Source organism: Strix uralensis, chromosome 16 (assembly GCF_047716275.1).
Source record: "Strix uralensis isolate ZFMK-TIS-50842 chromosome 16, bStrUra1, whole genome shotgun sequence".
Classification (NCBI taxonomy): Eukaryota; Metazoa; Chordata; class Aves; order Strigiformes; family Strigidae; genus Strix; species Strix uralensis.
In genome coordinates, this window is record NC_133987.1 from 19,936,373 (window position 1) to 19,961,520 (window position 25,148).

The following is a 25,148-nucleotide window of genomic DNA, read 5'->3' on the forward strand; positions in this document are numbered from 1 at the left end:
CCGGCTCCGTATCAGATTTCCTGGTTGTAGTTTAGCTTGTTTACAGCACCTGCTCAATCACTGGGTCCTGCCTGGAGGCCACAGCACCCGCAACTGTAAAACGGCTCCAAACAGAGTTAACAAAGAATCCTCACTGGGCAGACGCATTTTAAGTGCTTGAACCCCTCCTGATGTTTCTTTAGCCCTCCTGGCTGACCAAGCCTGGCTCTTCTGCAGCCCTGAGCTGCCCAGCACGGCCGTCAGACCTCCCACCAGCGCAGTCAGACACTGCTACAGAAATGATGACCCGGAGCCTCCACCGCAGCACGGTACATACAAGAGTCAGTATCATTCACTGCACACACTGGGTTTGCTCTTTCTTGATAGCTGCAAACATTAGGTAATTTTTCCCCGGAATCAGTGCACTGGCTGGATGTTCTCCTTTTAGGCTTAACAGAATTCCTGAATCAGCCTCGATCATGGGATTGTCTTCTCAGGAAAGCCTGTCCTTGGAAAGGAAATAATAACGCAGGCACGGGGTCAGTGTGGGGAATGCAGCCATGGCGTGGCTCCTGCTCCACGGGGTGCCACGTCCGTCCTCTGACAGAGACAGGGAAACAGTGACCCTGAAAATCCCAGGTTACATTCCAAACCTCAGATTATTTAAGGATTTCCACTTCTTCCTGCAAGAAATGAGGAAAAAAGACCTCAAAGAGGAAATGAGCAGTTTTAGTGAAGTTGTGGTGAAGATGTGATCACAGCTCCACTGGCTGGGATAAAACAGCACCAGGCTGGCACCTCCAAGCCAAAGTGGAACCATGTATGAACCCTCCCTCTAAGTATTTTGAATGGTTTGAAGGGCCATGGTCTGTAATTATTTTCCAGGTGCCATGAAAGATGCCAAAGAGACAAAGAAAGGTCTCAGCTTCAGACTGGACGTGCTGCAAGTCAGGACAAAGTGGCACAGACTGGGAGCCAGCACCGGGCACCTGGAGGCTGAATTTGAAGCCCTTGAGGATCTGCCTTGTTCTAACATAATTTAGGAAAATCTGGGTTTTCTAAATTCTAGCAGATCAAATTAAAGTGTCCCCAATCACAAGATTCAAAGCCCTTTATGTTCATCAGAATTGTGAGCTGAGTGTGAAACAATGAGATAAAATACAGATACTGGGTTTTTCCCACTTTGCTTTCTGGTTTCTTAGACTCTGAGGTGCCTTTTTTTGGTTTTTTTTTGTTTTTTTTTAAACTTGTCTCCATTGTCAATCTAGAAAACTCCAAAGCAAAGGTGAGAGCTGAATTTCCGGTTCTAGCAGCTGAGATTGTCAGAGAAGGGGCAAGGTCCAGAAAACCTTTGGTAAAAGCAGTGAGTGAGAGAGACGAAAGCAGCACCTGCGCTCAGAGATGCTGCTCACGCGTGGCCAGCGATGCGGGACCAGCGTTCCCCGGGGGCTGCCCTGCTTCGGCTGAGCCCTTCACCCCAGTGTTGCAGAAGAGCTGAGGATTCACCAGTAAAACAAGCCCTTAGGGGATGCCACACAGGAAAATTCGGGTTGATAACTGCACCATCGGGACGTGGATTAGGCTTGTGTGAGGCCAGTGTCCGTGCTCCATCTGTCCTCCCAGCCCGTGGGTTACCTGCCTGGCAAGAGACACGGGGCTTCTCGGCAGTGCTGCCCTGGGGCTCTGTGCACCCCGATTTCAGGGGTGTATGAGCTGCCTCCTGCCACGGTCTCTCGCTGTGCTGGAACTCTTCAGCATCATTCTCTGAGTGTTATTTCACCGTAAGTGTTTACCAGGTTTTTTAGACAGATGGTGCCGAAGCCAAAACCTCCAGCCTGGTCCCAGAAGAGGACCCGATTCTGGGATTAACCTACAGACTCAGAAATGAGTTGTGAACCCCAGCCCTTGGGTGAACTCTGCTCTTTGTAAGGCTTAGGCATAAACTTAGAGGCAGGACTAGCTGTCAGCTCCCCCCTGTGTCACGGGCTGTCAGCTTGAGAGGACATCAGCATGGATTTTTTTTATTGTCACTTGTCCCTTCTCTAGCTGCGCAGATTGCTTAAGAGAATGGCACTCTGTGGAGTTTGACCCATGAGCCCTGATAGTGAAAATAATACACTTCTCACCAGAGCCACGGGAGACTGAAAGAGTAACTTCGGGCAATTAGTTTAACTTTGACTATAAATATTCCTTCTCATTCCTTGTGACACCGTTAACAGCTCCGCTGGCAAACCCCGATTCTCTGGCAATATTTAAGCTGCCTGTCCGTTGGCAGAGGCTTGGTGGTGCCCGGCGCAGGGAACAGAATGAGACCCAGCTGAGCGCAGTAAGTTCTCTTTCAGCTTCTACCTTGAGCCGGGGAGCTCCGGTCGGTGCGTGGGTTTGGGGCTGCTGCTGGGCTGCGTTTCAGCCTCAGCGAGCGGCGTGTCTTTAGGAGGTGGATGGACCTGAGAATGCTTTAAAAAATCCCGTTGAGGAGGCATTTAGAGCGATACGGTCCCGATGGGTTACTCGAGACCCACGTGGGCTGCGTCTCTCCCGGCACCATTGATAAAGGGCTGGCTTCAGCGGCTTCATTTCAATGCCACGGGTGTTCCTTCCTCACAATCTCTGGCGAGGAAAGCGCTGCCGCCTGTGCCAGGAACCGAGGGAGACCAGGCTGTGAGCTGAATTCACAAAACGGGCAAAATTTCCACTGGGCTGTGGCAGAGTTAAGATCTGAAATCAGAGCAACCGAGCCTACTGCATTTTTCTAATACCCAGCCTCACCCCCGGCTCCGGGAGCCGCAAGAGAAGCTTTAACCAGGCTCTGGGAATTTCCCCTGGAGTGTATCCCACATTTCCTTTCTTTACTGACAGGCAGGACAAATGCCTGCAGGGCTCTGCCCCAGACCTGCACCCATTCGGAGGGTCCCGCACACGTGGCTGAATCCCGAGTGTGTACCTTATAGTGCTGGCTGTGGTAACCCCCCGCCACCGGCCTGAGGTGGGAAGTGGCTCAGGATGAAAAGAAGCAGCAATATCAGAGCAGCGAAAGAGAAAGTAGGAGGTGTTAGAGCAGGCTTAGCAATTTCCCAAGGCTGGCATACCGAACCCTAATTTTCTTTTCCTAGTTAGAGGTTAAGCATGCCAGTAAGAACTCAGCAACAGCCAAGACACGTTGCCTCTTAAAGAGGTAAGATAGCACTGATCTTCTGATCATCAGTGCTCTGCATCCTTGCAAGGCAGAAGCTCCCAAGGAATTCAGTGGGATCCAGGGGCTCTACAAGGCACAGAAAAGGCTCTGCCAAGGGGCTGCAAGCCCCCGGTCCCAGCCTGGCACTGCCACCACTGCCATGCAGCCAGCACATGGCTCAGTACCACCTTTGGCTCTTGTGCTGGAGGCTACAACCCCTCAGCTGCAGAAAGTGGGTGATGGGCTGGTATCTGCCACTGGAAAACTCTTTATTTATTGCCCGACCTTTTCATAACCGCACGAGCACAGCAGCCCTGCTCCAGGCAGAGCCCGTGCTGCAGGACTGGGCGTAGCAGGGACACAGGGCAGGGCTTGTCCTCCCGAATACTGCCCGGCTGGAGAAATCGTGGCATCTCCGTCACCGTGGCGCTTGTGACTCCATTCCCTCTCTGCTGCCTTCACACACCTGGGCACTGGGAGCCCGGCGTGGCCGCCGGTGCAGGAGGGCAGCCAGTTGTGCTTCGGGCAAGTCCTCAGGCCACAGGTGAGTTAAGGGCAGGTTCCAGCTGCAGTTCAACACATGGACAAAGGGGTGAAGCCAGCAGAGGTTGTGAAACACGCGACCGTGGGACAGGGCGGCTGTTTCCATCTGTGCTTTGCTGCGCGCCGGGTGTTCAGAGGAAGAACTTGTTCGACTGCTTGTTGTCCGACCGTCTGCACCGGGAGCCCCGGGCTGGTGCAGGCCACCCTTCGCCCCACCTTCTTCAGCTTTTTGGCAGAGGAGCTTGTAAGTGTTGCCTTACAAGTCCAAGAGAGGCCAAAGGATCTGGCCAGCTGCGTAGGCAGGAGGACGAGGACCAGCAGACACCCAGCCCAGCCATCCCGGCGACGCCGGGGCTGGACCCGGAGCTGAGCCGGCTGCGAAGCAGCGTCGAGGCCAGGGAGTGCTGGCTCGGCCTCTCGTCGGAGGAACCGTCTCCTCGGCTCAGCAGGGTAAGAGAAATAACCCCGAGCCTGCTTCGTGGCTGGAGCGTGGCAGTGAGGTGCTGGGCTCAGGGATTCCTGGTGACTGACAGCCAGGGACTCCCCGAGGTGGTCCTTGCCCCTGCCTTGGCCACACCAGGGCTGCCATTCACCTCCTGTCCTGCTCTCAAAGCAGGGCCCAGCCTAGGTGAGGGGAGGAGGAAGAAGGGAGGAGGAACTGCATTAATTCAAGTATCCAACCAACCTCCTGGCACGGACTTTATCCTGCCCCTCTGCCAAAGGGCAGCAGCCTGGCACCACAGCTGCTCTGGAGGGCTCCAGACAGCCCTCGCGGGGGTCCCACAGTGGTACCACGTCTCCTCATCAGCAATTTCTGGAGAAGAAAACACATTTTTCTTCCTGTGGGAAGCACATGAGTGTCTCACCTGCAGGAAATGCCTCTGCGGGCTCTTCCGCCTCTTCGTGCTGGTTTCATACCGCCGCCCCATCTGCGGGTGGTACTCGCTGCTCAGCCCCACTGCCCCGGCCCGCTGCGGCGTGGCAGAGGGAACATCCACCCCTGTGCTCGGCGACACGCTGCCAGGCCCCGTTCCTGACACGGAGCAGTGCCTGCTCGCCTGGCAGTCAGGAGGAGACCCAAGCACTCTGCACCCAGGCTCGAGCTCTCATTGTGGCAAAGGAGGAAAATGCCACTGTGTCTCCACATCCTTGTCATGGCATATTTCTGCCAGCGGCTTCTCAAGGGCAGTCCCGCAGTGCTGCCGCACTGGGAAGCACAGGCTGTCATCACCAGCTGTGCCACATCCCGGGCCTTTCCTCTAGCTCTTCAATCTATTCACACCTTCTCTCTATTGCGCTCATTTCTCTGCTGGTTAGAAAACTATCCACTGCAAAGGAAAGCCAAGCAGCACACAGCTGGCCTGGCGCTGGCAGCATCTCCACATCACCGAAAGGGAGTCACAGATGAAGGCAAATGCCAGAGACAAGAGTCTTCTCCACAGGCCCAGCACAAGCAGCACCGCAGCCAGAGCCAGAGCCGATAACCCTCGACTCGTTCAAGAAACAGTCAACACCTTTGCGGTGCTGCCACCTCCTCTCCTAACCACACAACCCATTTTTTTACAGATATATGCACCAAAACAGAGAAGCACTCGACCTGCATAAGAAACCATGGAGACCACCAGCAGCACCCCACCCTCAGTGACCCCGCCGTGGGAGGTGTTTCCCCAGAAGTCGCTGGACTCCATAGACATTGCGGTTCTTGTGCTGTACTTCGTATTTGTCCTCGCGGTTGGGCTGTGGGTAAGCAGATACCGTTAAAAGCTTTCAAACGTGCTCTGTTACACTGAAAAATACAGCTGTTTTGGCCTCAGGTTATTTTACTTTGACTCAAATCAGGCTGCACTTCATTGGATTCAACTGAACAAGCGGAAAGAGGGAGTTTACAGGTCCTTTTCCTTACTTCAGCCTGGGGAAGTGTCCTCATGGCTCCAGAGAAGAGCTGTTCAGCTCCAGTGTTTGCCAAGGCTTTGAGAACCCTTGTAAGGAAGAGGTCGTCTAAGTACAAAGTATTGCTAATAATGTTTTGTTTATCCAGGAAGGAATTGCTGTCCTATAAATCACCTGTGTTTGTCCGCAGTGGTCCTGACAGCAGATTCCATAAATTAAAAATACTGTTTATATATAATTAAGGCAGAAGGACATCCTTTTGGCATGGAGCACATGGCTGTCATAAGGCAGAGATGAATACTTGCTCCCTTCAGATGTGGTGCAGAACTCTCATGGTATTGCGTGAAACTATCTGAAATCTCCGAGGAACAGGACTCAATGAATAATATGTGCAATGCCGAGCATTTCTCCTGGCTGCAGCTAATAACCAGGGATGTCCACAGTTCTTGTCCAAAATTGCTTGCGTTCCTCATGGATCTGGAGTGATCTAGTTTGCTATTGCAGAAAACATTTAATCAGGATGCTGAGATGATAGAAAACTTTGCATGTGGCTTACAGTATGGCCCGTCCCCTCCCTTGTCTGCTGCTCCCTTGTCCCCCAGGATTTCCCAGTAGCAACTGCAGGTCCTTCAGGAAACCCTTCGCTTGCATCTGATGACAGTGCAGAGTCTCCCGCTGGGGAAATCGCTTGGCGATGCTCTGAGCAGCAGCTGAAACGGTTGCTGAAACCTCTGTTCTGCTTTTCTGCTTTCCCAGTCCATGTGGAAGACGCAGCGCAGCACCGTGAAAGGCTACTTCCTAGCTGGAGGACAGATGGTTTGGTGGCCTGTAAGTATCTTTATTGTTACACTGCTCGTGCCCACAGGCGACAGCAAGACTGAAAAACAGAAAGAGAAAAAAAATCCCACCAAAAGCCTTCCGTGTTTTGCAAAGACACAGTTATAACAGGTTTTTTTCCATATTTGAGACCGGGGCACCTGCCACAGCCCTGTGCCCCGTGAGAGCCACCCCCCCGCTTGTAGAGCCTGTCTGGGTCTGTGTGCTTTGAGCTGGAGATTTCCAGAATTAACTGGGTGGTCCCCATCGTGGGCACGGGTTTATGTTGAGCCAGTCTGCTTGGTGGGGTATTGCATTTGGGCTGGGCTGGTGAGTCACTATGTACTAATGTAGGAACCTGACAGCCCGACATTTCTACTTGTTACCTTCCACCTTCTGCCCAGCTCCCCCACAAGAGATTAGACACTGGTTTGGGAGCAGGATGGTCCTAAACAGGCCCACAAATGAGTGATAGGCAGCAAATGATGAAAGAAGCTGGAGAGAAGAAGGTGGCAGAGGGTGACAAGGATTTTGTGTCCTCGGGGAACAGCATCGCTGTGTTGTCACCAGGCTGAGGACAATGCCTCGTGCCAGGGCCAGAGCCCATTTCCTCTCTTCCTCCAGGTGGGAGCATCCCTGTTTGCCAGCAACGTTGGAAGTGGCCACTTCATTGGCCTGGCTGGGTCAGGAGCTGCCTCGGGAATTGCCGCAACAGCCTACGAGTGGAATGTGAGTGTGGCGCGGGGGCTCTGTAGCCGTCTCCGGACAGGGGACAGGGCAACTCTGGCACCGTGTTGCCACACGAGGGGACAGGTCTGGCAGCTCCAAAGGCTCAGACTCCGGCTGTGTGAGCTACAAGTCACCACCTGCCGTGGGGGGCCTGAGGCCTCTGGGGGACAACCCAGACCTGTGTCCCCACTGATGCACCTGATCGCAGCCTCAACCAGCATCTCTGACCTTCCTTTCCATTCACTTTGTAGGGGATGTTTTGTGTGTTGGTGCTGGCCTGGCTATTCCTTCCAATTTACATAGCAGCAGGTGTAAGTAGATGGGATGTTGTGTCTGTCAGTGATTTGCTGGTATTTAAGCCACCTGTTTGGCTCATGGGTTCAACCACCTCCTGCTGTGCTCCTTTGGGGAGGTTGGTGTGAGCTACGGGGGCCTGGGCTAAAGGGGAGGGGAGTTGCTGCCCAGGAACTGCCCTGAGGGCTTGGGTGTGGGGGTCAGGCTGCTCTGCTACCCGGTCATGGGGTAGGTTTGCTCCATCTCCCAGGGAGCAGTTCCCACTTTCTCCAGCCGTGTGTCTCTCATGTAGGTTACTACTATGCCAGAGTACTTGAGGAAACGTTTTGGAGGTAAAAGGATTCAGATGTTCCTGGCGATTCTCTACTTGTTCATCTACATCTTCACCAAAATATCAGTAAGCATTAAAAAATGGAAGCAGGCTGAATTCAGTTCACTTTGAAAATGTGCTGATCAGTGAGGCTGAGAAATGCAACTACTGGCCCTTAGCAGAAAGGGTGTGTTATCAGAACACCTGAGGAAGGTAGACCATGGTTGTTTTGAGAACATACAACCAAATAACTTCTTTTTTTCCTATTAAGCATCTGTAGCTCTTGCTACAGCTGGAGGGAAAGCTGGGTGTCAACGTCCCGAGCAATAGTTCATTGAGAGGTTGTTGTGAGCGTGGATGAATTTGTTGTTAGATTTTGTATGTCTGGCAGCTTACCCAGTTTCCTCCCTTCGTGTGTTTATTGCCCGTGCAGACACCAAATGCTGGTATGTGCAGGATGAATAAGAACGTAGGAGTTGGTATGTGTTTAGGTGAAAAGAGTTTAGTGATTTATGGCACCTGTTTGATGTGCCTTGAATAAACCCTTGCGCAACACCTCGTTAGCTGTTTATTAACTGTGGGGCAGTGCATGAATCTGTGAAATCAGACAAGTCCCTGCCTGTGTTTTTCCTGTATGTCCAGGGCCAAAGTGGGATGCACTGTCTGACGCAGGCCTGCCCGTGTCCCCTCTGAAATGGATGCTAGTCACAGGGCTCAGGTTCTCCTCTAGAGAAAACCACCCATTTGATGGGAATCTCTGACAATCCAATTCCTGTGCTCAGGATGCTTTTGTACCTGTCTGCCATTCTGGGTCTGCAGTTCACCTATCCTAAAGCTCTCCTCAAAGGCAGTGTTTGCACGTAGCTGCAGAGCGAGTTGGTCAGGGCTGGCTCCCAGCCCCGAGGATGCTTTTCCGTATTATCTTGCCGTCCCCGTGTCAGCAGGGAGGAATTTGCGTTATGGCAGGGGGGTGCCGGGGCTGGTGGCAGGCAGAGGCACCTGTGAGGTTTGCACCCCAGTGCTCCAGTCCCCCGGCCAGCGCAGCTCTCCCCTCCCAGCGTGCTGGTGCTCCGGGGAAGAGATAAGCTCACCCCACCCAAATGTCCTCTTCAGCGAGCTGCGCATGCTCCCCGTCCCCTGGGCCAGCTCCATCCTCACCCCCACGACTGGTAAGAATAGTCTCTAAATACTGATTGAGCCTGGTCCTACTGCAGAGCAGGCAGGAGCTGGGGCTGTGGGGGGATGTGCCATGGGGAGAAGGTGCTGCAGGGAGCTGGGGAGTCACGGCTGGTTACAAACCAGACTGATCCCACTAAAGGAGACTGGTCAGCTAAATGTTCATGCTCCCTGGCACTACCAGCTTTGAGGGGCTCGGTAGTACCATCCTTGCAACGGGGATAACTCCTTTTTCTCCAGGTCGATATGTACGCTGGGGCCCTCTTCATTCAGCAGGCCTTACACTGGGACCTGTACATCGCTGTGGTGGGCTTGCTGGCCGTCACAGCCCTCTACACCGTTGCGGGTACGTGGCCGAGTTTCAGATCCCGCTGCAGACCCTGCTCAGTGAGCTGAGCAGGTCACACAATGCCCCGGGAATCCTCCTGCTCGTGACAGGAGTCCTGCGTTTCCCACACAGTCTGCTTTTGCCATGAGTGTGGATAATGGGGGGGAGAAGCGATTGACAGCTCCCTCATTAAGAAAAATTTACCAGGTAAGGGTAAATGAATCCCCCTTCTAAGGCCGTATCAGATACGGATGCATGTCAGTTCTGCTTTAAGGAGAAGCTTCGCTCGAGGCATTTGCACAATACATTTTTCCTCTGGGCTTTTTGGAGGTATGAGTGATTTACATAACAATGAGCCGTGTAATGCGGAAAGCATTGTCAATCTTGGATGCCCTTTCAGGGTTTATGAGTGGCCAAATGGAAAAAAGCCATGCACGGAGTCAGTAGCAGATCCCAGACAAATAAAGGTTGCTCCTTTCCCAGTGCTCCCCCCTAGTGATGTTGCTCATAAAGATCCCCCCCTTTTTTTTTTTTTCCTTCTCCTCCTCCTTATTCAGCTTGGGCTTTGTTTTGGATGCTTTGGAGTTTTTCCATGTATTTCCCGTAGAAGTACTTATACTGGACTTTGGCTTTTTAGTGGCAAAATGGTGACTCATTATGATTCAAAACATGAGAGATTTCAGCCAAAGTGTCATGCACAGGAATTGGCCGAACTGCCCCCCAACACAGTCAGAACACACCAGTCTGCCAGGCACGGGGCTCGGCTTACGGCGCTTGTTAAAAACTTCTGCAAAGTGTGAAACGCAACAACAGAACAAACCCAGTTTCCCCCAGTTTGCTGCTTCTCTGCTCTCTTAGGTGGCCTGGCAGCTGTGATATACACAGACGCTCTGCAAACCCTCATCATGCTGATCGGGGCTGTGACTCTCATGGTCTTCAGTGAGTGTTTCCCTGGGGTTTTATTACTAAAACTATGCTAGAAGCTTTACCAAGTACTACAAACAAGCTGGATCATCGCAACTGATGACTCAGTTGATGTTTTGGGAACTGCTCTCTGTATGTTCTCCTGTTGGAATATATGCTCGTGCAAATAATCTTACAGTAGCTCTTTGTGTGGTAAAAATGCGTGAGTGCTCCCTGAAGAATCTCTAAAGAAGCACGTTCTGGAGCAGCCTTACAGGTGAACAAGCACCTTCCCTAGCCGCAGTTTTAGCATTACGCTATTCCCTCGCCCAGTGTTGGAGTCAATAGCTTCTGATTTTTAAAGAATACTTGTGGAGGATCACCCATAGCGAACGACAGGGGCTGAAAATCGGAGTACTGACCCCGGGAGATGTGATAACTGCTTCTCATGACCTATTTTAGGCTTTGTTGAAGTTGGCGGTCTCGAAGGTTTGCAGACAAAATACTTTGATGCCATTCCCAGCACCCGCAAGGAAAACAGCAGTTGTGGCTTGCCAAGAGAAGATGCTTTTCACATTTTCCGAGACCCTGTTAACTCTGACCTGCCCTGGCCAGGAGTTTTGGTGGGAATGACCATCCCATCCCTGTGGTACTGGTGTACAGACCAGGTGGGTTACAGCTCATTTCCTTGGTTTTCAGAACATGCTGTTTGATTACAAACCTAGGGTTTGCAACATAGCCTGGACTGGTTTGCTATTTCTGATGGGCATTTAGTAAAATCTGATACTTTCAATCCTAAAGATGCAAAGCTTGATAAGCACAACTAAATTTTGGGAATTGTTTCAATGTAAAAAAGGGGTAAGAATGTGTTTGTGAGCTAATCCCAGTCTATAAAGATGTTTCTTGTCTGTTTCTTTTTTTTTTTTTTTTTTTTTAACTTAAGCTTTTCACTGCTTGTGAACCACCTGTGAATTCACTCTTTCAACTTTCCAGGGTCTGACTACCATCCCTCCTAGTGACACCACCTGCAAGACTGGAGCCCTAAGCAACCTCCTGATGTTCCTGCAGTACTCTCTTACTTAACTCACTTTGCTCGTTTCAGACTCTGTCCTGCTTTGACAGGGGGGCTGCTGACCTGGCCAGGCTTAGCCATCAGGTCAGGGAAGTCCCCAACAAAAGAAGAAAAGAAAATTCTAAGCCTGAGTGTGATTAGTTAAGGAACAGATTAAGCAGCATGGGATACTGCAGAAGCAAGGCTCAGATTTGATGACACAAGCAGTGCCTTTCAGGTCTACATTTCTGTAAGGTGCTTAGGATCTGAAGCAAGAATTATAAAGCTACAGCCAAGCTCTGTGTTCACCCTTCTAAGATTTCCCTAGTTTAGAGAAGAACAAAGCATACACATGAATGCAATCGGTATCACGTCATCTACAGCCAGCTCCTCTCTGCCGAGAGCAGACCAAACACATTTCTTAATTTCTAGGTCATCGTTCAGAGGTCCCTTGCTGCTAAAAACCTCTCTCATGCCAAAGGAGGCTCCTTGATGACCTCCTACTTGAAAATTTTGCCCCTCTTTATGATGGTAATGCCAGGCATGATCAGCCGAATTCTCTTCCCAGGTAAGTGCTGAAGGAGAGATCTGTTCCCTCTATTGCTGCTGGTTGTGCCAACTCTGTGGAGCTGGAACAGCCTTTACGAATAAGTTAAAGGTTGTGATGCATCCAGTGCCCAAAGCATGAAGAAACGCACATCTCCCTGCAGCAGACCCCAGTCACGACTGCACAACGCTCGTGCAGTTGGCTCTTGCCTCACAGCACTTGTACTGATCCCGACATTGCTGCCCGCAGCCGCTCTGTGTTTTGATCGTGCGCTTAGGCCCCTCCTGCACCCCACACGTTGCTCCTCCTGCAGTTTAAGTTTGAGGCACTCAGAGAAATCCTAATGCACCACCTTGAATGTCATAAACCACTCACCGGGTGGGAACGCGCGGATGCGGCTGTGCTGGGGGTGGGTGGACAGCCCGAGGCCTCAGGTGAGCAATGTTCCTAGAGGAGAATTGGACAGGCACGGCAGGTCAGCTCCCTGTGCTGAGCGTGTCTTTTGCACGGGAGGAAAAAAGGGAAAACAGGGAAGCCCAATGCTGCCCTTTCTCGCTGTGTTGAGACAGTCCTCTGCCACTTCCAAGCCTTCCAGTACGTCACTTAGAAAGCAGCTTACAACATTCAGTAGACTCATTTAGATATATTGCTTTACTGTGGCTATGGAATACTGCCTCTCACTCCCCCCCCCCTTGCTTATTTTAGATCTGGTGGCTTGTGCAGATGCAGAAATTTGCCGAAAAATCTGTGGCAACCCGTCTGGCTGTTCCGATATTGCTTATCCTAAGCTGGTCATAGAACTTCTGCCTGTAGGTAAGGAGCTTGGCAGTGGTGCTGGCACTGAGGGGTGCGGTACACACCAGCCAAAATGTGTCTGTGAGAAGTTCAGGGAGGAAAATGCCCTGAAACCACAGTTTCAGTGGGGTTTATGTTGGGCTTGGTGAGACAGTGGCAAGGGACAGCATGCGAAGGAGAGACGGGTGATGATCCAGTATCCAGAGGTCTTAATTCAGTCAAATTTGGATAAGAGATAAAGCGCAGACGTCTCACAATGAGGATCAACTGTTAACACCTCCCTATTGCTACCATTTCAAAATTGGGGCTAAAAACATTTTTAAAAGTCTGTTCTAGTTCAGAGAAGAGTTCTAGGGTATCCCACAGTGGGTTATTGGGGATTCCTCAGGGCAGCTGTACTTCTGTTTCCAGGACTCAGGGGCCTGATGATGTCAGTGATGATAGCAGCTCTCATGTCCTCCCTGACTTCCATCTTTAATAGTGCCAGCACCATTTTCACCATGGACCTCTGGAAACACTTCCGTCCCCGTTGCTCCGAGTGGGAACTCATGATCGTTGGCAGGTACGGAGAACTAGGGCGTGGATATTGGGTCAGAGCCTGAGCGTTACAGACGCCTCTCGGCCTGCCCCTGTACGGGTGCAGTATCTTCCTATTGCACAGGTTTGGTGGAGGACAGAGTGGAGGCCTTATGGTTACGAAAGATCTCAGCTGGAGCCTGGCAAGATGAACAATGGGAAAAGAAAGGCCTGAGCTCAGAGTAACGGCATCTTTTTCTTGTGCAGGGTCTTTGTGCTGCTGCTCACTGTGGTCTCCATCCTGTGGATCCCCCTGGTACAGGCTGGCCAGGGTGGGCAGCTCTTTATTTACATCCAGTCGATCAGCTCCTACCTGCAGCCCCCCGTGGCAATGGTGTTTATACTGGGTTGCTTCTGGAAAAGAGCAAATGAAAAGGTAACAACTCCGCTGTGCTGCCCCGTCGCCTCTGCGGCCTCGCTGCCCTCACGGGAGTCCTGCAGTTCAAACCACCACCCCAGGCTGCAGTTCTGCCACCTCTCAGAGTGTTTGGGAGCACGAATGCACCCAGACCTCTGCACAACCCAAGCAACTATCACCAGTACAGGAGGGAGCAATTCCTGCAGTTTTTCAGAGACTCCACTGGCATTTCAGAAGGAGTGAGATGATTCAGGGTGTCCTTCGTAAATCTCAGAGCCTGTTAGGGGCTTATTAGCCATCAGCTGATTTTTTTTACATGGACTTGTATTATCTGCATCAGGGGGGCTACAGAAGGCACAGTGAGCCCAGAGAGTGAAGGAGCCAGACTAAATGGCATCAGGAGTCCTAAACCTCCAGTTTTTCCACAAAAACTGGTGCTGGGTAAAGTCTTCTCAAAGTTCTAAAGTCTCAGGTTTTGGTTAGGCAGAGGGCAGCTGTCAGCCCCCCAGGGTTAAGGCAACTGTTAGGATACAAATGTCAGGAGAAGGGATTAGTGGATGGAAGACTGACTATGAGCCAGCAACGTGTGCTGACAGCCCAGAAAGCCAACCGTGTGCTGGGCTGCACCCAGAGCAGTGTGGGCAGCAGGGCAAGGGGGGGATTCTCCCCCTCTGCTCCGCTCTGGGGAGACCCCCCTGCAGTGCTGGGTCCAGCTCTGGGGGCACCAACATCACAAGGACACAGACCTGCTCGAGCGGGGCCAGAGGAGACCACAAAGATGCTCGGGGGGCTGGAGCACCCCCCTGTGAGGACAGGCTGAGAGAGTTGGGGGGTTCAGCTGGAGAAGAGAAGGCTCTGGGGAGACCTTAGAGCGGCCTCCCGGGACTAGAAAGGGGCTGCAGGAAAGGTGGGAGGGACTCTTCATCAGGGGGTGTAGGGATAGGATGAGGGGTAACAGTCTTAAACTGACAGAAGGCAGATTTAGATCAGATCTGAGGCAGAAATTCTTCCCTGTGAGGGTGGTGAGGCCCTGGCACAGGTTGCCCAGAGAAGCTGTGGCTGCCCCCTCCCTGGAAGGGTTCAAGGCCAGGTTGGACGGGGCTTTGAGCAACCTGAGCTAGTGGAAGGTGGCCCTGCCCAGGGCAGGGGGTGGGACTGGATGATCTTTAAGGTCCCTCCTAACCCAAACCATTCCATGATTCGTGCTCCAATAAACACCCTGCCTTTCCTAGGGCGCGTTCTGGGGCCTGGTGATCGGGCTGCTGCTGGGCGTCATTCGGCTGGTGCTGGACTTCATCTACCCTGAGCCCCAGTGCGGTGAGACCGACTTCCGACCAGGCGTGGTGAAGTACATGCACTACCTCTACTTCTCCATGGTCCTGGCTGCCATCTCCACGCTCACTGTGCTGGTCGTGAGCATGCTCACAGAACCCCCTGCGGAAGAAATGGTGCGTCACCCCTTCAGATTTCTTTTGTTCTTTGTAAACGGTTTCCAGGATGCCCCACGCTACATCCATGGGAATAATGTGGGGATAAATAATCTGGAAATGGAAGTTTCCCTTCATTCTTTATTTATGATCACACTTGCAATAACCTGTAACAGCAATCCTTCCTCTGCTCCAGCACCCTGCTGCCATTTAAGATTTTGGTCCCATAAATCCAGAATCCCACCCTGGAAATGGGTCAACAGTAGATGCTACAAAGAGCTGTTCTTAAGTTTAAACATGTGTGTTTAATCCATGACAAATTAGCTTTTTCCCTCTATTTTCCAAGAAATTCCAGCTTCTGGGTCATCTTTATCAACTCTCTTACTAATTTAGTGAGGAACCATTTTTACTCGCAGAAAAGAGAAATCAAGGGCAGAGAGCACACTTCCTCTGGAACAGGTTTGTGCCCGTTTGACTATTTTCAATAGATATACTGAGGCTACAGAAAAACATGACTAGCAGAAAGGAGGGCCAGAGGGACCTTCAGAAATCGTACAGCCAGCGCATCCTCTTGCTTCAAGACAGGGCTAACCCGACACATTTCTGACAGACCTGGGGACCTTATTCTTAGAAATCCCCAGAGAGGGAGGATGCCCAGGGAGGTGCGCGACCAACTCGAGAGCTCACCTGCCTCCCAGGCGCAGTTTTTCCTTATGTCCAACCTGCATCTTTCCAGCTTCATGTTGTGCTCATCCCTTTCTGTCCGCCCTATCGTTGATACTGAGAACATTCCTCTTTAATGAGTCTTTTACATATTTGAAGAAAATTATCATATCTCCCACCTGTCTTCTCTTCTCTCAACAACCCCAGTTCTTTGAATCATTCCTCCTGGCCACAATTTCCATTCTTTTTGCTCCCTTCACTGACCTGCTCTCAGTCTGCATCCGCGATGGTCCCGTGCAGAAATGTCTCCTCCGCAGTAGCAAAGAGTGAAGAATGCCATCCTTCAGCGAGCGTAGCTGTACGAACCGCTGTCGTGTGCCCGACAAAGCTGAATGCCGAGGGTAGCCACCGCTGTAGTCACCAGCTGAGCACTTGGCTGTTCACCTGCTCCAACAGAGCAGGAGAACAGATTTCGGCCCCTCTAAGTATTCTCTCTGCAGGCTGCTCTGCTGCTAAGGTGCTCCTTTAAACAACCATGAAAGCAGTTGTCTTTAACACCACTCTTCATGCCATCAGATAAGTCGGCTTACCTGGTTCACACGTGGGGATCTACCAGTCAAGAAAGACCTAGCAGTCAGCCCTTCCCCTGATGCTGCAAAAGGAGTGTGTGAAGCTGAGCGTCCAGCTCTCCAGATTGATATAAGCATTGCTTCTGAAAATAGTTCAGATGATAATAAATGTAAGTGCTCCGACGTCCTATTCAGTAATACCTACACTTAACCCTAGGCATTATGTAAAGGCTTTGAAGACAAGAAACGTTAAAACTACTTCCTCTGGATTTCTGTAACTTCAGGGCATGCTAGAAGGTTTTTACCTGACAGTTTTACCTAAGCAGAAGTTTAGTTTCTTTTCCATCTCTTGATGGCATTACATATGCTTGAAATCAAGAAGGAGCTGGATGGGATACAGAAAGTCATGCCCATTATCCTGCGCTAGGGACTGGTGCTGCTTGCACCTGCTGCAAGGAGAACTGGTTGAAAAAGGGGAGGGTGGAGGAAAACCACAATTATTTTCATGAAATTCCATTTCTGTTTTTCAGTGATGTTTTCTGATCGACTCTAGCAGCAGGGAGAACCCAGAGCCCTGGGCGGAGTTCTTGACAGATCAGTGAAGGAGGATTTACATTTTTTAAAACTTGTACTTGTCGGTATTAGGTACAAACATGCATAGCAACTCATTCTGCATTTTCCAGCGATGATTATCATCACTTGTTTTTGCCAGGCTTGGGACACTGTTTATGTAACTTTGCAGGTTTTGCTGCGTACTCCTTTGATCTATAAAAAGCTGTTGAAAAGATCAGTAAGTTAATGAGTTTCGGTGCAGATCTCCCAACTGCTGGGAAGTCTCACGTTTGTTGTGCATGGGCGCTGTCTTCCCGGCATTTAGTCGTGTGTGCCCTAACCCACACCAGAGCTGGGGAAATTCAATTTACACGTGTGTGGCGCATGTAAACCTCAGTGGACTAGAGCATGCACTTGCAAGAGGAAGCTGATGGGCACCAAGCAGCTGCAGCTGAGCTTTTAGGTTTGGTCTACTGTTAACTGTTTCTTAAAATGTTGGGAACAGCAGAGCTTGAGCTCAGAGCTCCAGGGAAGAATGAAATTGGTACTACAGCCCCCAAAGATGCTGATTGAAGGGCTTCCTACACCTCAGCGTAGCTAGCGTATTCATTTAAAGAATGCTGGTGTGTTTTTGCACCAAAACCCTTTGTACAGGACCACATTGACACATTCCTGGGATTTGCTTGGTTGGTGAGATTTATACCTCACTAGTGCCTGTCTTTGTAGGTACGACTAACGCCAAAAGGAGATCGAAGCTGATGACCACCTTTCTGTGGCTCTGCGGGATGGAGCACAAACAGGAGAATGTCGAGAATGCAGCGTCGAGTAAACCTGAGCCGCTTCCTGTGGCTTCCCTGGAGGAGAAACCGCTGGTGAAACACGTCCTGAACATCAACTTGCTATTATGTGTATGTGCTGGGCTCTTTCTCTGGGCCTACTTTGCATAGCAGTTGGCTATTCAATTCCAGATGACATCAACTAATTTTAATTGGTGTAAATAATAATATTAGCAGAGGGTTAATGTAATTCTTAATGCTTTCTAAATTTTATTTTATTTAAGAAGACAGACCCTCCTCCCTAATCCTTTCCTTATTTCTAATGGGGGCCTGGCTGTGAAAGGTGCTGAGCGCCCAGCACCGGCACTGTCAGACCCAAACTGGCAACAAGAAGATGGGTGTAAAGAGCTAAGGAAGGCAACTAGGCAGAAGAGGTTTGTTTGGTTATTTTAAATATTTAATTATGCTCTTTGGGCTTAGAGCTCTGCCTGGAATTCAGAAGTCTGGATTCTCTTCCTATTTATGCCTCTATAACCAGCTACAACCACCTGGTTCCCCTTTGGTTCAGCTCCTCCACCCTCAAGGGGTGACACCATCTCTCAGTGCTGTCTTCGCTCTGTTGCAGCCCCGAGCTGTGCCCCTTTGGCCTCCTCTGTCGGTGCAGGGGGCTGAGGTGTGTGTGCAATTAGTGCTTGTGGCCCTGCTGCCACTTCTGCAAGTTCTTGCTGTGTTAACCTAGCTCTTGGGGCCTGCCTGCATTGCTCCCTGCCTGCGTTACAGCCTCTCTGCCCAGCACCGCTTGTGGCACTGCAAACTGACCAACACCAGCACCCAGCATGGAAACTGCTCCAAAATTGTCTTCAGGAACTAATTCTGCCCAAACCTACTGAGTGCTGCCAGGGCAGAGGGGCCCAGCGGCAGCCCCTCACCTCCCAGGGGGGGCAGACACCCCGCAGCCGTTCTGTGAGCGCTTCCGTGTGAAAACCCTTGGCTGGGCTCAAGGAACGTTCTACCCCCCGGGGCTGTGCTGGTGGTGTGATCCCCCATCACCTTGTGTAGCTGCAAATAAACTTATTAAAGAGCAAGAGCTGCTCCCTGCCTGCCTGGAGTGTGTGGGGCTGGGGGGCTGTGAGGGGGCTGCCTGAGGCCTCAGGCCCAGCGTGGCTGCTTGTGGCCTTCACGGGCTCCACCAGCCCCTCACGGGCTCCAGGCCCCAGCAGCCATGGTGGAGGCAGCCCGGAGGCAGCAGGACACGCTGGAGCCGGTGGCACTAGAGCGGCAGAACCTTCTGGCTGGGAGGCAGGAGCAGCTGGACTGCGCCGTGCAGGTGGGGAGGCGGCAGCAGCGGGGCCGGGGCTCCCCAGCGAGGGCCAGGCACAGCGAGCAGGCCTGGCTGGGCCTCCCCTCTCCTCCCCACAGGGCCGGTTCCTGCTCCACAGGCTGCTGGTGGTGGCCCAGCTGGGCGAGGGGACAGCAGCTGAGGAGGTGGCAGGTGGGTGACCCAGCCAGAGGGACAATCCCCCGCAGTGCGGGGCAGGGAGGACAGGCAGCCACAGCCATGGTTTGGCCGCCCATGGTGCACCGGGGCTGGGGGAATGCTGCCGTCCGTGCTCACCTTTCACACTTGTTGTCATACAGTTTCTTAGAACACATTAAATATTGCATGGTTGGAGCAAAAAATCACCTACAGAAGCGTATGGCACTGCATGTGCAGAGTGGCCGCATGGGCCGCGTGGAGTGGTGACACATACACACCTTGTAGCAGCCAATAAAATAATAAAATAGTATTTTGTTAATGTCCAGCAGAGCCAAGGATTCAGGTGCACATGCAAGACTTCTGAAGTGCTCTCCATGGGGGCCTTCAGGTGATCTCCCTACAGCAGCAGCCATGTAACTACATCTGCAAACAAATGCTAATGGGAATTTTAGACTTCAGCTACTGAAATAGTGCAGGTTTTGGTGCAGTTTTAGGAACTAACGTGAATGGCAGTGCTGGGGATGTTAAGAGATTCCCATGGTAGCAATGCCATCTTCTGAATAACAAAAGCATGATCTGTGACTGTTGTCTGTGGCAGCAGAGAGAACACAGAACAGACCACACAACACTACGGCGCTGGAGCTATCGCTATAAACCATCTGACAAACTGCCAGTTTTTCTTTTGAAACAAGGTTATCACAGAGGATTGTTTGAAAACGCATTAGAAGACCACTCAAGAGAACAAATCTCAGGTCTGCTACTTCTCTATTCCAGCTGTATCTTTCATGTAGTAGAGGTAAGTTATACAAATTCCTAGTGGGATCAAGTAACCTTCATTTTTGTACAAATCTGGCTTCTAAGATCCAGCTAACTACAAATGTATAACCACCTCTTGCTGCACACATAGGCTTAAAGACCGGCATAACGCTGTGGTGGGGTCGTGGCTTACCTTGGGGATTTACTCCACCCCCTGCTTCAGATAACTGTCCCAGAACATTATTCTGACTTAGATGACATGTTCTGTCAGACATAACAGGAGCAACACGTGTTGTCCTTAGTGCCTGCGACTCAAAGGGAAAGCCCAGCTGATGAATTATTTTTATATTCACAAATTAGTTTGTAATACGCAATTCTGTAAAAACTCTACCCTTTCCTCTGCAGTCCTGCAGTAGCACAATCCATCTCATCATCCAAGATTTAGCTTCTCTCCAAAATCAAGGTCACAAGTAAGTGTTTTGTCTTACCTTAGATGAAACAAAATTTGAACAGAAGTGGTAAAATGCTTCCTTAAGCTTAAACTGAACATTAGCTACGACTACATCAAGCTTTTATTCTCCCACTGAACACCTGCTGACCAAAGAGCTAACGTTTCCCAGTTACCACGACCATCTTTTCTGGGTGCAGTCAGCAGCTGAGCAGCTGCCAGCAGGTCCTTCCCCAGGCCTCTGCCCCGGAGCCCATCTTCAAGACACCAAGACTTCAACTGTCAACAGCCCTCATAGGTTTCACAAACCAGGAAAATTCCATCCTTAGGAATCAGCTGTATGATTTCTGTACCCTGCTTTGTAAACATTTGTAGATGTACGTACTGGAACACCAGAAATCATCTTTAGAGCGTGAGTCACTGCCTTCCAGCCTGCTATCTGCCCTTTCAGCACTACCTAACCAGTCCCACAGAGTTCAGCCAACAGTTGTCTTTAGCTTAACCCGAGCATTTCTCTAGGGCCCCATATTAATTCACTGAAATCCAGGTTCACGAAAGCCACATCATTTTCTTTGCTGTGAATGGAATTCCTGTCAAAGCAAGCTACCATCCCACTCTGCAGGAATTCCTACTGCTCTTTTGCTCGTTTCTTACCCCCACACCCAACAGTCCACTCAAGACCCTCGCACAGTACCTCAGAGCACAATTAGAAACGGTTTCTGGGGGCTGGGTGGCAGGGATGCACCACGCTGCCTGCATACAGTCCTCGAGCACAGGAATGCAAACAACAACTCACTCTGTAGTTCATGAAACTTGACCATCTGATAAGAACTTGCTGTACTTTAGGATGGAATTCACTCTTTCCACACAGTGCTTTACTCCAGGAAATTAAAGTTTTAGTGGTGGCACATAACATCCCCACCAGACTGTTCCCAGACTGGCACGTGGCAACAGCGATGGCTCCCGCGACACGTCCACAGGACCTGACGCAAGCGCAGTCCACGGCGGAGGTGGTCGCAGAGTGCCTCGCCCTCCTACTCAAACTGGCAGACTGTATTCAAAATTTTGAGGTAAACTTCAAATAACTGGGATCTAAGAAATTTACCTAGTTTACCTCACCAAAATCCCCCCAAACCACACAAGCAAGCAGCCACACTTGTCTCTCAAGCAGCATTTACAAGCATATACACCTGAGCAGATTCTAGCAGCAGTGTTAAAGCACTACAAAACCTCATTATTTTATTCCAAGCTTCCTTCCGGACCTCTGTAGTTATTTTGTGCTGCCATTTGATTAGCTAATTAATTGCACCGGCTGAGCTTGAAGCCAGGTGAAAGCCACTCATTAAGCCAATACCTCACCCCACCTCCTACCCCTGCCCACCACTGCACTCCTGGTTGTGCCAGGTAAACACAGGAGCAGCCCCAGCCCTGACGTTTTGGGCAAACTGCCTCAACTTTAACTGCATCACAGCCCTGTGCTTTCACTCTAACTGTATTGAAATATGCTGTTTGTTATCAAGGATGATAGTGAGGATACGAATGAGAATGTACACACTCTTGCACCCGAGCTGCTAATCCCGGCAGAGACAATTAACTATTTGTGTAACGCTGAAGAATGTGCAAGTCCCAAAGATTTTTTGAGAATTTATTTAAGTCCTTCACAACCTGCCCTGGATTCAGGTACGCTGCATACAGTTTGAGAGATAAACATTAAATTTAGTCACAGAACTAGAATTTGTGGCTCCTAACACTGAATTTTGAGTTACACGAATGTTACAGCGCTAGCGTAGCAGCGGAGGCAGGACTACACCCACTACTGGGGGTCATCTCCCCTGTTCAGAGATTTCTGAACAGGAATCTGGGCAGCCACTGGGATTGCAAACTGGGGCACCAAGAAGGTAGCAACTATAATATATGCGATGTGCCTTGTCAAAGCCTTTATGAAATGCAGTTTATTTTGTAGTTAAGCCCAAGGTCTAGCTTAGTAACTTCAATAAAACGTATTATGGAGTATTAAGGAATTTACAGGTTGAGTAAATTAATTCAACTATTTATATGAATGTTACCTGAATTGACTAGTTTCCTCTCCCTCTCTCTCATTCGCAGAAACTGTATGGCCTGTTCCATCTCACTTCTCTGTGTGACACAGGCTGTATCCAGCGTTCCTCCTTGCAGCTGGCCTCATCTCTGTTTAAGGTGAATCTACACAGTAAAGAACAGATGCACATTCACTCCCAGGATGCTCCCACTACAGTCCTTAGGAGAAGCAGCTGAGCCACCAGCGACTCCTGAGCTGCAAAGCCCAGGGAAGGACTCTGTAACCTTCAGTGTCCGCTGAAAGCAATGTTACTCACAAACTTGAATAAAGATGCCTTGAGTTGACAAAAGACAATCTTTAATTTTATAAATGTTCACCCAACTGACAAATCCAAACAGCTGTTTCAAAGTTCTTTCAAAATTCAACCGTTTTCAATGAAAGCACAAACCCCACTTCCACAGTTTTATCTCGAAACAGTTGCAAGTTTCACATAAACAAAAGCAGGCTTGGTTAATACAAATAACTATGAAATAAGTATTAAGTACTGATCATTAAGTAGCAATGAAATGATTAAAGATACAGTAAGTTTCCTTCTACAGTAAGACAGTCCTTCAAGGCACTAGAATACATCCACAGTTTTGACAAGGCGACTGATAACCAGCAGTCACCACCAGCACTCTGGCATTTTTTGGTTCATGTTTTAAAAAGAATCTGCAGCAAATCAGTGAGGGAATGTCTCTTGCAAGGCATCTCCTTGTAATGTCTAAGAACTAGAAATAAAAGTCTAACCGTGACATTAAAAAGATTATTTCCATAATACATGCACTTTAAATAACTAATGTTCTGCTTCTTATTCTTTTGGAATTTCTGCTAATACCATCTGAATTAGCAGCAATTATGCTTCCTATGCAAGTTTCTGCAGTAATTAATTCCTTCCATCCAAGAGTTGGAAAACCATTGCTGAGAGACAGATCATTAAACTTCTTCTGAATGGCTAAATCACTTTCTCTGTGTTGCACAAGTCACAATTCTACATGGTTTTGCCATATCGTCAAAAGAAGCTTTTCACTGTCAGGTCTGTTAGTTTTCCCACCAGGAGAGGAACCTTTCAAAAGCTGGAGTTTCCATTACAGAGCAGTGCTTTCCGTGTCGTTGTCAATGTCGAGCATGAGGTGGTTGTGCAGTTCTTTGCTCGCTGGCTCTGTAAGAAGCTCTGAAGAAGGGTTTTGAAGTGGTTCTTGAATACTGGAATTAGAGTCTGCACAAAAAAGGGAACAGCAAGATCAGCAGCGCGGACAGTGACATCTCACTGACTAGTGCATTTCTGGTGCGTGTCCTTAGAAAGAAAAGGGAAAGGAAAGACCAACAAAAGCTTTTCAAACAGAGGGCTGGCACGTATGTGCACGTGCACACATGGACACAGAAAGGCTAAGTCAAACTAAAAAGCTTATGAGTTGCTTCTCCTCCATACCTTTTAGTCTGGTAGATAATAAGAGAAAACCATTGCTTTCTGAAGAACAGAAGACAGCAAGTACAATTCAGTATCAGATTCCTCAGTGCCCCTTATGAGTGCTACGTCACTCCAGACTTCCTGCTCAAAACACAATGGTCACTCAGCAAAAAAATCTGGCACCTAAATCAGCAGCCAGGTAACCACCACCCATGACTTTTGACACCATACGTGCTCCTACTGCTTCTAAAAGGAGGCGCTGCCACAAGAAGAGAAAGAAATTCTTTAAACCAAATGCAGATTAAACCCCTTTCCTGTGTATAATGGGGAACATCATGTTCTCTGCCTCTTCTGGGGGAAGAAGTTTGGTCAAGCCAAGGTGTCCAAGAAGGACCTCAAAATGCTGCATTTCTGGTGACTGACTGCCCTGGTAGTTAGAAGACTAGAAAAATCCGTAACAGTTCAAAAAAAACATAACTGAAAATACTAAGTCAGTATTTTGGAAAGCTAATGTATAATATGCCACGACATCACTTACTGCAATCCAGCAGCTGTCCCAAATAGAAAATAATTAAGATCACTTATATCAATAAAGAATCCAAATAAATGCCTTTCTTTTAAACACAGGTGGCACAGACAGGCATCCTATAACGACTTTGACTCATCTCTCAACCATTAAATCTTAAATTTAGCCCAGAAGTTACTTTATAAATGTTCAAGTTGAAAGTCTGAGCTAAACGACATGGCAGAGGTGAAAGCAGACATGAACTGCAGTCTGCGTGCAGGCTCCCCTGCCCCTCCTCAGCCTGCTACCAGAGCGCCAGCCAGCCTCACGCGAGGAGCAGTGATTAACAGCATCACTGGACACAAGATAGCGGCTGGAACTGCATCATTTTATGGCCAGACACTGATTAAGCAGTTCAGTGTTCACATTTGTATTGTTGCAACTTTCCCAGGATTCACGTTCTCCTGTGAGGTGTGAACTACACATTTTCTCCCTGGTCTTGTACTGGAGTCTTGGGGATACCATGTTCTGCTAAGATAGTATTTGAGTGGTAAATGAAATCATGCCAAAGGCACAGAACAATCCATCAGTCCTGGCACCTGCAAGACAACCCCTGTTCAACAGACCTTGGACAGCAATGAAGAAATAATTACTGGGGCTACTTTAAAACCAAACTTTTTCACTTTGCCCCACATTTATGTGTTTAAACTAAGTCCCCAATCCATGCAACAGAGTTTCATACCAGCAGCTCTCCTTTATCCCTGCTACACTGTGCAACTGCTGTTTCTACAAGGAATGAAAACTTAAGTACTTTTAAAGTCAGTTGATTTAAACTTTAGATGTTTTTAGTCATTTTTACTATTGTTAACAGAAGCAATACAACACAAAACAATCAGGCAAGTTCCCGAATTCTTCTTTCATTTTTCTCTTACTCAAAATGTTCCACACGCAGCTTGACCTCAGAGAGCTGAGCAGAGCCAAGCAGCAGAGGCGCTGCGTTCTCCCCAACACCTCACA

The 25,148-nt window shown here is 49.6% G+C and overlaps 3 protein-coding genes across 19 annotated transcripts in view; 2 read left to right on the plus strand and 1 right to left on the minus strand.

Annotated features, from left to right (window-relative positions):
• The first annotated feature begins 2,091 nt into the window (after positions 1-2,091).
• Positions 2,092-18,549, plus strand: SLC5A11 (solute carrier family 5 member 11). 7 transcript variants are annotated; one of them, XR_012631197.1, is made up of 17 exons: positions 2,092-2,305; positions 5,264-5,440; positions 6,344-6,415; positions 7,028-7,132; positions 7,384-7,443; positions 7,719-7,823; positions 9,153-9,258; positions 10,099-10,179; positions 10,606-10,811; positions 11,627-11,762; positions 12,447-12,554; positions 12,948-13,098; positions 13,320-13,488; positions 14,703-14,918; positions 16,137-16,299; positions 16,660-16,774; positions 17,408-17,521. XR_012631197.1 is itself a non-coding variant. In XM_074886363.1 (16 exons), exons 2-16 carry the CDS (start codon positions 5,309-5,311, stop codon positions 17,626-17,628), a joined length of 2,031 nt encoding a protein of 676 aa, XP_074742464.1. In that variant the 5' UTR covers positions 2,092-2,305; positions 5,264-5,308; the 3' UTR covers positions 17,629-18,549. The 7 variants fall into 7 exon arrangements, 5 of the variants coding, with proteins under 5 accessions (XP_074742464.1, XP_074742468.1, XP_074742467.1 ...); XR_012631198.1 differs by lacking the exons at positions 16,660-16,774; positions 17,408-17,521 and adding an exon at positions 15,244-15,356 and having other exon boundaries at positions 16,137-16,234; XM_074886363.1 differs by lacking the exon at positions 16,660-16,774 and having other exon boundaries at positions 17,408-18,549.
• A 130-nt stretch (positions 18,550-18,679) lies between these two features.
• TEX47 (testis expressed 47) lies at positions 18,680-22,387 on the plus strand. The gene is made up of 7 exons (XM_074885520.1): positions 18,680-18,748; positions 18,877-18,949; positions 19,627-19,730; positions 20,096-20,160; positions 21,010-21,208; positions 21,659-21,818; positions 22,245-22,387. The coding sequence occupies exons 1-7, from the start codon at positions 18,680-18,682 to the stop codon at positions 22,280-22,282; spliced, it is 708 nt and encodes a 235-aa protein (XP_074741621.1). The 3' UTR covers positions 22,283-22,387.
• Positions 22,388-22,511: 124 nt separating this feature from the next.
• ARHGAP17 (Rho GTPase activating protein 17) overlaps positions 22,512-25,148 on the minus strand; it is a 47,899-nt gene continuing 45,262 nt past the window's right edge. For 3 of the 11 annotated variants that reach the window (XM_074886361.1, XM_074886351.1, XM_074886360.1), the window contains one exon: positions 22,512-23,434. In XM_074886361.1, coding sequence (XP_074742462.1) covers positions 23,304-23,434 — 131 coding nt within the window. In that variant the 3' untranslated portion in view covers positions 22,512-23,303. Of the gene's footprint in view, positions 23,768-25,148 lie in introns of all 11 variants that reach the window. The other 8 variants (XM_074886359.1, XM_074886357.1, XM_074886354.1 and 5 more) reach the window with 4 other exon arrangements.

Coding starts and splice junctions, on each gene's coding strand:
- SLC5A11 (XM_074886363.1), top strand. CDS start 5,309: ATGGAGACCACCAGCAGCACCCCACCCTCAGTGACCCCGCCGTGGGAG. Junction 10,180..10,605: donor TGTGACTCTCATGGTCTTCA/GTGAGTGTTTCC, acceptor GACCTATTTTAG/GCTTTGTTGAAGTTGGCGGT. Junction 12,555..12,947: donor CATAGAACTTCTGCCTGTAG/GTAAGGAGCTTG, acceptor TTCTGTTTCCAG/GACTCAGGGGCCTGATGATG.
- TEX47 (XM_074885520.1), top strand. CDS start 18,680: ATGGTGGAGGCAGCCCGGAGGCAGCAGGACACGCTGGAGCCGGTGGCA. Junction 19,731..20,095: donor GTATCTTTCATGTAGTAGAG/GTAAGTTATACA, acceptor TTTCCTCTGCAG/TCCTGCAGTAGCACAATCCA. Junction 21,209..21,658: donor ACTGTATTCAAAATTTTGAG/GTAAACTTCAAA, acceptor TTTGTTATCAAG/GATGATAGTGAGGATACGAA.